This window comes from Takifugu flavidus, unplaced genomic scaffold (genome assembly GCF_003711565.1).
Source record: "Takifugu flavidus isolate HTHZ2018 unplaced genomic scaffold, ASM371156v2 ctg510, whole genome shotgun sequence".
NCBI lineage: Eukaryota > Metazoa > Chordata > Actinopteri > Tetraodontiformes > Tetraodontidae > Takifugu > Takifugu flavidus.
Genome location: NW_026622125.1, coordinates 1 through 15654, shown reverse-complemented (window position 1 = coordinate 15654; position 15654 = coordinate 1). Strand labels below are relative to the sequence as shown.

General features: G+C 42.0%; 1 protein-coding gene and 1 long non-coding RNA gene across 3 annotated transcripts; both read right to left on the bottom strand.

The window, feature by feature from the left end:
- Positions 1-2819: 2819 nt before the first annotated feature.
- LOC130520760 (uncharacterized) lies at positions 2820-7431 on the bottom strand. Its single transcript, XR_008949038.1, has 3 exons — positions 7271-7431; positions 4897-5449; positions 2820-3675 (listed from the first exon to the last, which is right to left on the bottom strand). It is a non-coding gene; the product is annotated as an uncharacterized LOC130520760 (long non-coding RNA).
- Positions 7432-10272: 2841 nt separating this feature from the next.
- LOC130520761 (NACHT, LRR and PYD domains-containing protein 3-like) lies at positions 10273-14748 on the bottom strand. Of its 2 annotated transcripts, XM_057024483.1 has the most exons (4): positions 14508-14748; positions 12481-12582; positions 11452-11555; positions 10273-10900 (listed from the first exon to the last, which is right to left on the bottom strand). In XM_057024483.1, the coding sequence occupies exons 1-4, from the start codon at positions 14717-14719 to the stop codon at positions 10287-10289; spliced, it is 1032 nt and encodes a 343-aa protein (XP_056880463.1). In that variant the 5' UTR covers positions 14720-14748; the 3' UTR covers positions 10273-10286. The 2 variants fall into 2 exon arrangements, with proteins under 2 accessions (XP_056880463.1, XP_056880464.1); XM_057024484.1 differs by lacking the exon at positions 12481-12582.
- Between the last annotated feature and the right edge of the window lie 906 nt (positions 14749-15654).

Genomic DNA, 15654 nt, shown 5'->3' with positions numbered 1-15654 from the left:
ACTGTTATCAGGTGACTAGAATGTCCCAAGTGTTCGAATTTTAATTAAAGTGAATACAACACACCAAGTGTTCAATATTAAGTGAATACAACACACCAAGTGTTCAATATTAAGTGAATACGGCACCCCGTGCACAATGCAACCAACGAACGATTGAGAAGACAGGAAGTGAAAGAGGATATATGAACATACGATTTTATAACATATGAAAGAGGATATATGAGCATGTGACTTAATAACATATGAAAGAGGATATATGAACATGTGACTAATAACATATGAAAGAGGATATATGAACAGATGACTTAATAACATATGAAAGAGGATATATGAACATGTGACTTAATAACATGAAAGAGGATATATGAACATGTGACTTAATAACATATGAAGAGGATATATGAGCATGTGACTTAATAACATATGAAAGAGGATATATGAACATGTGACTAATAACATATGAAAGAGGATATATGAACAGATGACTTAATAACATATGAAAGAGGATATATGAACATGTGACTTAATATCATGAAAGAGGATATATGAACCTATGACTTAATAACATATGAAAGAGGATATATGAACATGTGACTTAATACCATATGAAAGAGGATATATGAACATGTGACTTAATAACATATGAAAGAGGATATATGAACATGTGACTTAATAACATATGAAAGAGGATATATGAACATATGACTTAATACATATGAAAGAGGATATATGAACATATGACTTAATAACATATGAAAGAGGATATATGAACATATGACTCAATAACATATGAAAGAGGATATATGAACATATGACTTAATAACATATGAAAGAGGATATATGAACATATGACTTAATAACGTATGAAAGAGGATATATGAACATGTGACTTAATAACATATGAAAGAGATATATGAACATGTGACTTAATACCATATGAAAGAGGATATATGAACATGTGACTTAATACCATATGAAAGAGGATATATGAACCTATGACTTAATAACACATGAAAGAGGATATATGAACCTATGACTTAATAACATATGAAAGAGGATATATGAACATGTGGTTAAACACATAGATATAGAAGCATCAGTAGCTTCATTTGAGTTCTGAGCTTTGGTGTCTGTGTGGAGCTGTGAAACCACAAGAAGAGGGAGGAGCCATCAGCTGTACGCAGAGATCAAGCCGGCTGTGGATGGAGCCACTACATCATTAAACACATGCGCAACAAGAACGACTACAATGAGCTCAGAGGGTTCAAACAGAGTCCTCAACCCAAAGTCTGATTTAAAAAGATCAAAAGTGGCGTAAATGTCTGGTCCTGACAGGAGAAGGATAACTGGAGCAGCATCGCTCGTACAGTAGACCCACTCTGCCTCTTCCTGGTTACCCCGGTGATGACCTTTGGCACCGTAATCATCTTTCTGAGGGGAATCTGTAACCAACCTCCTCATCTGCCCTTCAAAGGAGCCCCGCATGACTCCAGAGAGGAGAACCCACGCCTGCTGTGATGCACACACACAGCCAGGGCTTTTTCCATCGCCATCGTTTCTCTGGGGGAAATGTTGCATTTCTTTATCTTAATAACAACAAATCTTTAGTTTGTTCTATAGGAGCTCCATATGTTTAGTGTCAAAGACTTCTTAGATTGTGTTCATTGCTGGCACATAAAGAAAAATGCTTTGATTTTACTAAAGTGACACAAACCCATCTCAACACTGTTTTTTATATCCTCTATATTATTGTGCGTAGTCTGTGTAACTGTTGTGCTTTATTTCTGCTGGCTTCTTTAATGGGATGTAAACCAGCCTGACATAATACCAGTTGAGTACTTTATTTGATGTTGCCAAAGGTTTAAAAACAGACAGAATAAGAATTGTGAAAATTTAGAGGATGAATTATACCTGGTGGGATCTGATCTTGAATGGCAAATTTTAGAGTATTTTATAGGGAAGTGAAATAATGTTTGGACCTCTTATCAGGCAAAGAGAAAGTTGTTAAGAACTGCTCTAAAAACACCACCTCAGGGGGACTATATCCAAATCTCTCCCTTTACTGATGGGACGTTGAAACGTCAATACGCGGATTCATACATTTAGAACTGGACGTTGCACCAGAACTGGAAGCGCGGACTGATACATTTTTAACAGCGGTCCTGCTTCAGCCCTCCGGGGCTTAATAACAAAATACGAAAAATACGAAAATTTTAATTTTGGAAACATTGTTGTCGTTGTTCGACTTGCCGGCTTTTGCAAAATTGCTAAATACGCGCTAGCATGCCTGTTTTAAGCTATCGTAGCGGTATGTTTTACCATGCCCGCGCCCTATAATCCGGAGCGCCTGATGTATGTGTTAAATACAGAAATAGCACCCGTAACTGAGGCGGCACCTTTTAATACGGTGCGCCCTTTGGTCGCGAACATACGGGATATAGAACATAGGGCACGTTTGTGCGTGATATCACTCCGCGTCTGCGCAACGACCACAACCTCCTATCTTTAGTATTGCTGCGCCAACTGGTGGTCTTTTGGGTTGAGGATAACGGTGATCTATATGTAGCTATATGTAGCTATAGCGTCATTGGGCTCCACTCCAGCCACTCCTGGTAGTTCCTCAAAAACACTGAGTTTCTAGTGGATGCACAATCTGTGGAAGCCAACATAGAAACTTCTGAAGAGCCAAAGTTCTTGCAACAAAAATATAGTCCCCAATTAGCTTGTTTTGTTATCACATGACCCCGTCCCCATTATCTGAAGAGAATATAAAAGAATGAGTGGAGACAGAAGAGAGAATGAGACGTTTTTGGCGCGTGTTGCTCTTGATTTTGTGTTTATTTTTGCAGTAAACTTAAAGGAGGCCTTTTCACTTTATGTTTGATTCCATTTAAGCTGATATTCCATTCTTGACATCTTTAAATTTACACTATTCATGGGAGATTTATTTGGTCATTTTGCTTCTTTTTATTTCCTATTTCCCACATTTATTCATAGTTTTTATTAGATGGCAATAAATCCTATAACATTGAACAGACTGACTAAAGTCAAATGAGCTGCGGTTCCCACCGATAGCCGTCATTCTGATGGGTTTTTGCTGGCTGCAGCTGAAATATTCCAATGCTCCATGTCACAGAGACAGTAAATACTAAACCCTAAAGATTCTGAAGGCATGATGTAAAATAGTAACGTATAATACAGACATTTGAAGAGACAATTAAGAGAATGTTTTCATGCTTCTAAGAGTGGCCGAGGAGCCATTTAGAACTTTATAAAGATGCATTGTGTGATACCAGGAACTAATTTAACTTCAAGGCGAAGCTGCTTCTGCTTTGTCGACCATCGACTGATCTCCTGAAAGTCCACCAGCGCTTTTTAAAAACTGAATTCTTCATCTATGGAGGGAGTAGACGGCAGATGTTTCCACAGATGCTCTTCACCAGTGGTCAGTGAGTGATGCAGCAGATGAGCGGGAGTTGACTGGCTCCAACCAGCTACTGACTCAATGTCTCCAGCCCATAGTGTGGATTCTCTACGAGAGCAGACAGCAGCTTCACTCCTGAATCCTTCAGCTGGTTCTGACTCAGGTCCAGTTCTCTGAGATGGGAGGGATTGGACCTCAGCGCCGAGGCCAGAGAGCCACAGCTGATCTCTGATAAGCTGCAGAGCCTTAATCTAAATAAAGAAGGGAAACTTTTATAAGGTTATAAGTGAAACCAGGCACCAAGACCCAAACAAAGTAATGTTGTCTATGCTGTACAGTGCCAGGAGGAATGCAAGGAACTGTACATTGGGGAAACCAAACAACCTCTCCACAGAAGAATGGCACAACACAGACGTGCCACCTCTTCGGGTCAGGATTCAGCAGTCCACTTACACTTAAAGGAGAGTGGGCACTCCTTCGAGGACAGCCAAGTAAGGATACTGGCCAGAGAAGACCGCTGGTTTGAAAGGGGGGTTAAGGAAGCTATCCATGTTAAATTGGAGAAACCATCCTTGAACAGAGGTGGTGGCCTGAGGCACTTCCTATCACCCACATACAATGCAGTCCTCCACTCCTTCCAACAGCAAAACAAACATTCACACCATTCCAGGAGACCCAGTGACTCATCACCATGTGACCCAGCAGACAAAGGGGAGACACCTCAACAGAAACTAGGTGAACGACCCGACCAACGACCCTGCTAACGACTCTCAGGTGACCACCCGGATCATTAGCATGCAAATGGTCCACAGGGGCTATATATTTTCAAGCTCTCTCCCAAGCGATTTCAGAACTGAAGAAGCCTTCTGGATAGAAGGCGAAACGTCTTCAAGAGAAGAACCCAGTCCAGTTGACAGAGAAAACTACCTTGGATACAATGACCTGGATGACTGAGAATTTACACAGACATAAGTGAAACCAGTATTCATCTGAAAGGTTAATCAAAGGCATGATCTGTAAATACTGTATTTAATTTAGTTACAGGTTAAAAAATGATAGTAATATGTAATTACCACAATTCCAACCTCTCAGGTTTGCACTGTTCCAGAGGAGAATATATATTGTTCTGGCCCTCACTCTTCCCAGGTTCTCCCACCTCTTTCCCTCCCATCTCATCATGGAGATCCATCTCACCTGGGGCTCATCTTTAAAGGCACAACCTGTCTTAGATGACTTCCTGTCTCCCTCACCATCTCCCTCCTCGTTGGCTGGTGTCTACCAGGCACCCTCACCTAGTTTTGTCTAATTTTGGTTACCATCTGTCGGCTTTTTCATTGTCCTTGAACCAATTTATCATGAATAAGTGGTCCCCGTGTGGCCCTCCCTCCTGAAGGAACTGGGCACAACACACACACTCAGAAAGTGTGAGGACCCTCGGATGAATAATGGACATTTTTGAGAATGGTGTTTACCTCAGAGTTTCCAGTCGGCAGTTTGGAAAGTGGAGAAAACCACAGAGCAGCTTCACTCCTGAATCCTGCAGCTGGTTCTGACTCAGGTCCAGTTCTCTGAGATGGGAGGGATTGGACCTCAGCGCCGAGGCCAGAGAGCCACAGCTGATCTCTGACAAGCTGCAGCAAATCAATCTGAAAAATGCAGGATGAGGTTATACGGTGCAGGTCTGCATGTATCTGCGTCAGTACTAAACCTACGTTAGTTCTTAGTTGGGTCAGACCTGAATTCACGATATTCCAAGGAATTTTTTTAATGTGGTGCATCACAGCAGTGTTGAGAACAGCCTCACTTCACCATCTTAGCAGCTGGTATATAGGTAGAAACATGAAGACTGACCTGAGCCTCTCCAGTTTACAGTTTGGACTCTCCAGTCCAGAACAGAGCCGCTTCACTCCTGAATCCTGCAACGTGTTGAAGCTCGGGTCCAGAACCCTCAGATGGGAGAGGTTGGACTTCAGAGCTGAGGCCACAGAATCACAGCTGGTCTCTGATAAACTGCAGCCACTCAGACTAAAATAACAATTATTTTGAGAGAAAACAAATAAAAATCAACATGTACCAGAACAAAACACAGCTTACAAGCAACAAACCTCTGGTCCTGCACCGGCTTATCTGCCGTATGTTCCTATTTTGGGTTCTTTCAGGGCGGTTGGACAAGATCTACAGCGTATGTAAAGTGTGTGTGGGTCAAAATACCTTCCAAGTTTGTGAGACCACATTTTTCAATAGCACTCAACTCTTGTCAGGAGTTGGGACAAAGCGACCCACTCCTGATAGCTTGTGGGCGATGCTGCAGCGACCCTGCAATCCCTACACTCTCTGGTGAAACCAAATCAAAGGTTTTAGACACTGCTGGATGCTGGAAGGGTGGCTATAGTCTGGACGCATCGTTCCCCTGACTGCACATTTCTCCAACAATGATTGGCAGCTGGTGTCACTTGTTCTCCAGATGAGAGAAGGAAAGAGAGCCCCCCCACAGTGTGTTTGATTGCCCCACTGCAAGCTCAATGCTGCCAGAAAACATTGCAGGAGCATCAATTCCCCTCAGGGCATCAACAAGGAGCTCAGGAAAAGGTGCAGCTGCCACCTACTAGAGACAAGCACACTGAGCTGAGATTCAAAGCCCTCTCCTCCCAAGAGAAGAGCTTGTTTGTTGGAGGCTCTTCTGGGCGATACCTGGTGCCACAGCTCCAGCTCAGCCCGTCTCTGGAGCTGAGGTGGAGCTGAGCAAGTTTCATGGTTCTCCACCACTTCCTCTGGCTGAGGACCTTCTCAGCTGGTGGTTTCTGCTCCACCTTCCAAGTTGAGCAGGTGATACTTCTGCATTCCTGCCACCAGTGTCTCTGCAGAAAGACTCTTCTCTACTGTTTTATATTAGATGTAGAAAATTAGGATTTTTGGTTGATGTCTTAGATGTGTTGACTAAGAGCAGGTTTTTCTTTAATAACATAGAGAGATTCGATGAGAAGAGCAAATGTATTATTTTATGAGCTACTTCCACTACTATTATATACACATACTTCCATATTGTCTTAGATTGCAAGCTGCGTTATTGCATCGTTCATAGAAAGTCATATTTGTGAGGAGAAAAACTCCAATAAGGTCATTTTCTTTAATGACCATTACAACAGAAGGAGGTGATGAACAAACAGATTTATCTAAAAATGTGTGAAAACGTATGGATGGAAACCTTTTTAAAATGGTTGCATTGTGTAGAATCGGTGTAGAATCAACTTGTTGACTTCTGATTTGGACTCCAATGGAAGTGAGGTGCAACAATTGTGGATGCTGAAAGCTTCTGATCTTCATGAAGGTTTCTGTGGTTGGACTGACCTGCTGCCCCTTTAAGAGGGAGGCAGGTTTGGGCTTCTGGCTGGAATGAAGCCACCTCAGATGAGAATGACTGCAGGCTTTCGGTACCAAGGTTTAACAGGGGCTCACTTCACACTTGGGCTTTTCTCTTTTTTGGGATGGCTTTTCTCAGTAGAGAAGGGGCATGGCACACTGCAGCAGCTTTCTTTTTGGGGTTCTAGTTTTCCTTCTGATCTTAAAAGACAGGAAGAACCATTTTTGATTGGTCTGAATGTTTGGGCGGTTTTGTGGCCAGCCTAAAATAAAACAAGACAAATCTACAACTGATACTTCCTTTCTAGTCATTGATGACCATCCTCACATGGGACAGATTCCACAACCAATTTAATACTGCAAATCTGTCCTGTGTGGTCTTTTTCTGAGAACTGTAACACTACGTTTATAACAAAGATCAAACATGTAAACAGTTATTGTCTAACTAGTTACACCTGGGAAAGTACTGGATCATCTCTGACTGACCTGAGAGTCTCCAGCTTACAGAGAGGATCCTGGAGAGCACCACAGAGCTGCTTCACCCCTGGATCCTCCAGGTGGTTCCTACTCAGGTCCAGTTCTCTGAGATGGGAGGGATTGGACCTCAGCGCCGAGAGCCACAGCTGATCTCTGATAACCTGCAGCTGCTCAGTCTGGATAAGGAATCATGGCAAGAAATGATCTCTTATTGGAGGAAAAGTCATATTACACTTGCTCAAAATCATTATTTCATTTTATTTCATTATTTAATCAGGGCCCTTGGAGTCAGGAGAGCTCTGGACCCCCACTGATAAACTGGGATATTACAGCAACAACATAGTTAAAAAGTATCTATAAAATTGACTTTCATGGCTCATTTAAATTCATACTACACTTCTCTTCTCCAAAAGTCAATGGAGTTTATCTTGAAGCCTTTCATTGTTTAGTTGTTATGTCGAAGATAAAAGGAAGCTGACCTGAGAGTCTCCAGCTCACAGAGAGGATCCTGGAGAGCACCACAGAGCAGCTTCACTCCTGGATCCTCTAGACTGATGTAGCTCAGGTCCAGAACCCTCAGATGGGAGGGATGGGACCTCAGCGCCGAGGCCAGAGAGCCACAGCTGATCTCTGATAAACTGCAGAACCACAGCCTGGAAAAGGAATAAATGGGGCAAATAAAAACACATTTCTAAATCTGAAAATGAAGAGAAAAGCAGAAAATGTAAAGAAATTTAGAAAAGACCAACAGAGGCCTCCTGACCTGAGCGCCTCCAGTCTGCAGTTTGGATGCATCATTCCAGAAGACAGTAACTTTACTCCGGCATCTGTCAGGCTTTGTTCCATCTTAAGCTCAGCTCCCGTAGATGAGAAGGGTTTGACGTCATTGCTGAGGTCCAACTTCCCAATCACTCGTTGAAAGAAAACTATCAGACAGTCTGTTGTGTATGAACAAAAATAGTGAGTCAAACTTTGGGATTTCTCATCAACTTATCTGAGAATCTACCTCAACACAAATGTAGCTCATTTCCTGGAAAAGCTAAATTCAACACCGTAGAGCAACAGTTTGAACGACCATCAGATCTGAAATGCAACTGAATTATTCTCAACATTTGTCTTATTTTAGAACAGCTCATAATTACTCAATATTTAAAATGATTGTAGCAAATGGTTTAAAGAAACGTGCATCTTTTTATCTGTCTATCGGCTCTTTGGATATTTTGCATTTCATCCAATTTGTACGATGGTGCGTCAAGTCTTAATTCAGCGATCCGATCGATGACATCAGAGTCTCTGGTTGCATCGATTGCCCTCAGCTTCTGTTCTATCTGCCTGTTTCCCTTCAAATCATTTCACTGCACCTTTTGTTGCTAGTGATGAAGTTGCCACCTAACGGGTGTGGAAAGCTCAAACAACTTTGTGGGTCACATAAAGGCTCCAAACGGACCGCCACAAAGACCTAAAACACCCATTTAAACCAACGAGGCCGGCTGTTTTTACGTTGAACAAATGAAGCAAAATAGTCACGTGTCATTAGTTAAAATGTGTTTTTCTGTCGTTAGAATACGATGTATACAAACAAACAAAAGTGATTTAATGACATGACAGTAATTTCATGATAGTCAGTTAACTTGTGGCTCCTATTATTCCTGCCTTATGTTGGTTTGTCTGGATTGACCTTTGAACTTATATCCAGCCAGTGTTGAACATTTCTGGATGAATTGTTGTTGTTTTTAATTTATGGACGCTGCAATGGAGATAAAGAATTGAAGGAATGACCACTGGAGGGGGTATTGCTACCTGACATGATCCACTCGCTTGATTTAAACGCCGATGTCCGGCCCTAAAATCTTACTTACTGGAACTTCCTGCAGTTCCTCACAGCTGGAATCAGGCGACGTCGTCCCTCATCTGAGGTGTTGTACTGCTGCAGGTTCAGCTCATCCAGAACCTCCTCTGACATCTGCAGCAGGTAGGCCAGAGCTGAACAGTGGATCTCTGACAGTCTCCTCTGATTTCCTCTCTGACTTCAGGAACTCTTGGATCTCCTGATGGACTGACTGATCCTTCATCTCCATCAGACAGTGGAAGATGTTGATGCTTCTGTCTGGGGAGATTCCATCACTGTTCTCTTCTTCAGGTTGTTGAGGACCTTCTGGATGGTTTCTGGGTGGTTCTCCGTCTGATCCAACAGTCCACCCAAGATCCTCTGATTGGACTCCAGAGAGAGACCATGAAGGAAGCGAACAAACAAGTCCAGGTGGCCATTTTCACCTTTCAAGAGATTTCATTAGTGCTCTCCTGAGGAAGCCATCAAGAGATGTGACTGGTTCAGAATATTCTAGGAACTGACTTATAACCGCTGTGTCTTTCCTGGTGTAACGGTGGAACATGTAGACGGCAGCCAGAAACTCCTGAACGCTCAGATGAACAAAGCAGTAGACTGATTTCTGGAAGATCACACTCTCTCTCTTGAAGATCTCTGTACAAACTCCTGAGTACACCGACACCTCGGAGACGTCCAGTGCACATCGCTCCAGGTCTTCTGAGTAGAACATGATGTTTCCTTTCTCCAGATGTTCAAACGCCAGCCAACCCAACTTCAGAAGGAGTTCTTTATCAGCCTCAGTCAGTTCCTCTGGTCTCTGCTTTCCTCCATACTTCTGCTTCTTCCTCTTCATCTGAACCCTCAGGAAGTGTGAGTAGAGGTCAGTCAGGGTTTGGGGCAGCTCTCCTCTCTGGTCTCTGGTCATCATGTCCTCCAGAACTATAGCAGTGATCCAGCAGAAAACTGGGATCAGACACATGATGTGGAGGCTCCTGGAGGCCTTGATGTGTGAGATGATTCTCTTGGACAGATCTTCATCACTGAACCTCCTCCTGAAGTACTCCTCCTTCTGGGAGTCAGTGAAGCCTCGTACTTCTGTGATCCTGTCAACACACGAGGGAGGAATCTGATGGGCTGCTGCAGGTCTGGAGGTGATCCAGATGAGAGCTGAGGGAAGCAGGTTCCCCTGGATGAGGTTCACCAGGAGCACGCCAACGGACGATACTTGTGTGACATCAGAGATGACCGATGCTTGTTGAAACCCAGTGAAAACCTGCTTTCATCCAGGCCATCAAAGATGAACAGAAGTTTCCAGACAGTCAGATCTTCTGCTCTGATCTTCTGTAATGTTGGATGGAAAACATGAAGCAGTGAGAGAAGACTGTGCTGCTCATCTCTGATCAAGTTCAGCTCCCTCCATGAGAGCGGAAGCACCAGACTGATGTCTTGGTTCTCCAAACCTTCTGCCCAGTCCAGACTGAACTTCTGCACTGAGAAGGTTTTTCCAACGCCGGCGACACCGTTGGTCAGAACCACTCTGATGTGTCTCTGTTGCTCAGATAAGACTTTGAAGATGTCCTGGCACTTGATTGGAGTGTCCTGGATGTTCTTCTGGGAGGTTCTCTCAAGCTGTCTCACCTCATGTTGTGTGTCCACCTCCTCACTTTGTCCCTCAGTGATGTAGAGCTCAGTGTAGATCTTGTTCAGCAGGGTTCCACTTCCTGCTTCATGAGTTCCTTCAGTCACATGTTCACATCTTCTCTTCAGACTCATCTTATGACCTTCTATCACCTCCTGCAGTTCACCACCCTCTGAAACAAACAATCTTTTAAATCCTTTTACAATTGTCATCTACAGCAGTAACACAGATGTCCTCAACTGGAAAATATTCTGTCATGTTTGAATGATAGAAGCAACAGTCGGGTCATGACCCATCTTACTGTCAGTTTGAAATGTTATGTCTTCTTATGTACACCTATTCTTTTATTTCATTGGGTTTCAATGTAATTTAGTCTATAACAACCATTTCCATGTCTTCCAAGAGTTTGCTTGGACTAAACAGCTGGTAAAAGCTGGATGATATTTAGAAAAACACATCAAACCTTCTCCAAACACATCATACTCAGCAGACCCATTGTCCTGTAAAGGTCACCTGCCTTCAGCTCTTTAACACTTTCCAGAACTAAATGACTAAATGTTGCTAAATACTGTCTAAGCATTTAGGAAGGTCTTCAGAGGGTCCAGGGGTTCCAGTGGAACCAAACAAGAGCTCTCTGGATCTTCTCTTGCACATTGTAAATATACAAGTTGTTCCTTTATTCCGACCCAAAAGTATCTTATAAATACAAATGTACGAGCTTACGTGAGACGCTGTTGTTCAGGTCGGCGGTCTGCAGTTCAGTTCTCCGTTTGTTTTCACCCTCGGGACAGGAGGAATCTCCAATGGAAGCAGACCGTTTCTGACACCTGTCAAAAATGGGAATAGTGGTTATACATGTCTACTGGGCGTTAGCAACGCCTAAGAAAGGCTGCGTTCACTTCTACTTTCAGTTTGCTCTGACAGTTGAAGATTGAATGAACACTGAGCAAAATATATAAAGTTATTTAGGTTCTAACAAGCTCGTTTAGTTGGAGAAAAGTGTATTTGATCTAAGTGTTTAGTGGCTTTTCCTCATTGTGAATTTATGTTAAAAATAAAAGTGCCAAATCAGGAATATAAACTCATAGAATAGAACAAAAGTTCTCCATTTATGCTCCAAATACAGTCGTCTGGTCTCTGAAAGTGATCATTAAATAGCACAGAGGTCACGCGTATTCAAAAGCTTATTTCAACCATTTAGAAATGACTGATATTGTTGTCTATGGGTTTATTAGAACCAGGAGCCTTATAAATAGACTTTTTAATGAATTTTCATGACATGTGGTGGAACAGTGTGGCAGAACAAGCTGCACAGACCTGCCATGTCTTACCCATCCGTATCTAAATGGAGAGCTGGAGCACTCTGCAATGATGGATATTGTTGGGAAACTTTAAAATATATGCCTAGGAATTTTTGTGAGATGATGTTAACCCATGTAGGAGAAATGAGCAGTTAAAAACACAAGCAATTTTCAGTTTTAAAAGATTTACCACACTAAAATTAACATGGGAGTTAATGGGAGCGAACGCCTGACATGTTGGTGCACCGTTTCATTTTAAGGACCTGATGAATTTCATTTTTCACGATAGTAGAGGCTAATACCTACAAAATGATGTTTTGTGTGGTTGTGAAATGTTCTAAGGCAGAGTTATGTGGTTCAGAAAACCTTACTTTAAAGGTGAGCCTTGAGGTCCAATACCGAAGTTTAAAGGGTGCCACACAAACACATCATCACGCTTTAGTTTTCTTACATTTCCTCTGAACTTCTGAAGTTTATTCCTCCACCTTTGGACTGGTCACTCTTCAGGGACACCCAGCTGGACACTGTGGACTCTGCTCTGTCCTCGTCCATCCTGAGGAAACATCAGAAATAGTGATGAGACTGTGATGAAGGTAAATAATCTGGAGAGGTTGGAGTTAAATAATCCCAATTCACTGCATTTTTATCAAACAGGAACATTTCTAATCCATTCTGGATAACAACTGAATCAATAAATCAATGATGTCTCTGTATAATTTTCATGTTTTCAGAGTTTAAGCTGCTTTTTTTAACTGTTCCCTGCAGTGAGAAAAGAACTGGCACCTTTTCCAGCCCCTCATCCTGCAGCACTGAATGTGCTCTAAAGTTCTTTCCAGAGCAAACGTCTCTGCACTTGCAGCAACATGTTGTAGTCGTGGATCCGTGAGGAGAACCGGATACAGGAAACGAAATAGAACAATAAACCACTGTGAGAAAACGTGCAACATGAACCCAAAATCCTGTTGGTGTCCTGTGATCCTGTGTGGATTTAGTTATTTATTTATTGTCTTAAATTGGTCCGGCTGAGAGATGCTAACTTGCCCACGATTAGATGTTGTTTGACAGGTAATACCAAAATATCCAGCTGTGACCTGGACTGTTGAACAACTCTAATAACTCTAAGAGCTTTACACCTGCCACAAAAAAGTTTTAAAATGTTGTTAATACCTGTTAAGACTCTCTAACAACGTTAACAGCATAATACTCACTTTACACTCAGCTTGTCGCTCTTCCTGCTTCATCTGAACAGAATACTTTCACTTTAACTTTTAACACCTAATCAACAGTTTCATGGCGTATATATTACTACCATTAAAGCATTCTGGAGGGTTCAAAGTTCTTTTAGGATCAGTAGCAAAGAGCAGAAACATAAACTAAACTTCACTTAGAAAGACTATTCAACTATAACTAAAGCCAGACTATAAGAAAGTTAAATAAGACCCATTCATTTATAATGTATAACGATATTTTGTGATAAAACTAAATATGAAGTCTAGTTGAATTTTCTTAAGCCAAGAATTCTTCAGCTCTATGCAGCTCTTCAATAGTAACAAAAATGTTTTCAAATCTTGATTTTATCTCCAAACACAACTGTCAATTCTTTTCAATAAAGCTCTTCGTTTACACTCACCTTGTCGGTCTTCAGTCTTCCTGCTCAGTCTGAACGGAATACTTTTACCTTTCCTTTTTCCTCTGTTAATGAACAACTTTATGGCTGTTGATTTATATTCCACTACTATAAAAGCATTCTGGGAGGGTTCAAAATTAAAAGTTGTTTTGCTATTTTAATGCCCTAAATATGTTTTTGCATTTAAATTAAAACTGATTTAGTTAAATAAATAAATAAATACGATTTATGATGCTTGACAGATTTTAAAGACTTGTAAAAGCAGCATATTCCTGCAGCCCTGGAGTCCAGGAGGAGCAGCAGAGGTCAGAATGTGTCGGAGCGCGTTTAACTATTGTCTGCAGTTCCACGCCTGTCCACCGGGTGGCGGTAAAGCACCACATGATATTTCTCCTTTTTGGAACTTCTTCAGCTGCGTTGAGCTTTAAATCTTCACCTGTCGCTCCCTTTAAGCTCTAAACTTTGCGATTCTGTGTGTAGTTTGTGGGTTTGAATATTTTTGATGAATTCTGATGAAAATGAGTGAAACTGTCAATGGCCAATAGAAAGTTCGTCCATTGTTCTACTGCGTCACACATTTTCATAACTTATTGTCATTCTTGGGTCTAAACTGGACCAGTTCTGTGAGCTGTTTTGCTTTTTCTGTGGACCAGATGTTCCAGGCAGGTTCCACACTAAAATTAACATGGGAGTTAATGGGAGCCAACGCCTGACATGTTGGTGCACCGTTTCATTTTAAGGACCTGATGAATTAAATTTTTCACGATAGTGGAGGCTAATACCCACAAAATGATGTTTTGTATGGTTGTGAAATGTTCTAAGGCAGAGTTATGTGGTTCAGAAAACCTTACTTTAAAGGTGAGCCTTGAGGTCCAATACCGAAGTTTTTAGACTGCCCTTTGGACCAGTCGCTCTTCATGGACACACAGCTGGGCACTACGGACTCTGCTCTCTCTTCCTCTTCCATCACACATTCGCTCATTTTTAAATGTGACTCTAAACGGTTAAGCAGGAACAGTCTGCTGACACAGAAAAGAAGATTAAAGAACATGATTCTCAGCATGAAGACAAGCAGAGGTCTGTCCAATGACGTATTGTCGGCTCATTCACATCCAAATCTATTAAATGATGTCACCCTGTACATCATACAGGCCACATATATATTGGAAAAAAGTTTTGGGACATCTTAAAAGTTTACACCATGTTAAATATAAAATAGTTGTGGAAAAAATGTTTCTCCTGGGTGTTTCAGAAGGTGCGGTGGCATTAGACGGACGCACACAAATACAAGTTAAATCATTTTTTATCTGGTTATGGTTTACAAGAAAACCTAAATTCTTTCAAGATGTCAGTTCTCAACATTAAGTCAGTTAATGGTCAGAACATAACAAAAACACTGGCATTGCACATTTTTGGAGTGGGTGTAGTGGGTGCAGTGTGTTGGAGGGGCCTTGAGTGGAGTGGTAGCGCAAGGTAGAATAAAGTTTGCCAATACATTACCCCAGCAAATACTGGTACTGTACTTCTTCAATTATAGTCAATCTAGTATAATAACTTGTGCCTAGGACAGCCTCACCTCCTCAGAGGAAAACAGTGCAGGCCACCTCTCCGGACCTTAGATACCAAAGGTTGACAGTCCACGACCTCTCTCCGCCTGAGGGAAAATGTCAGCGCCATCTTCTGCCGTATGACTGTCATGTTCTTTTGTTTCCTCTGCATTTCATTGACCAGAGCAACTCTTTCCTCTTCAAGAGTAGAATCATCATGGTGTTGTGGATAATCTGGGACATGATTGACCTCTCCACGTTTGGGCTTTTTAAGGGTGAAAGGACTGTCCTCTCCATCTCCCCCTTTTCTTTTCCTGTTTACATTTACCTCATTACAGCCTGCCCTACGAAGCTTTGATCTGTAGTTTCCAAGTTTGTACTTGATACTTGCTTTCCATCCCTCGTAGCCTGTGATGCTACCTGGCTCCTTCAGACATGGATACTTGAGAAC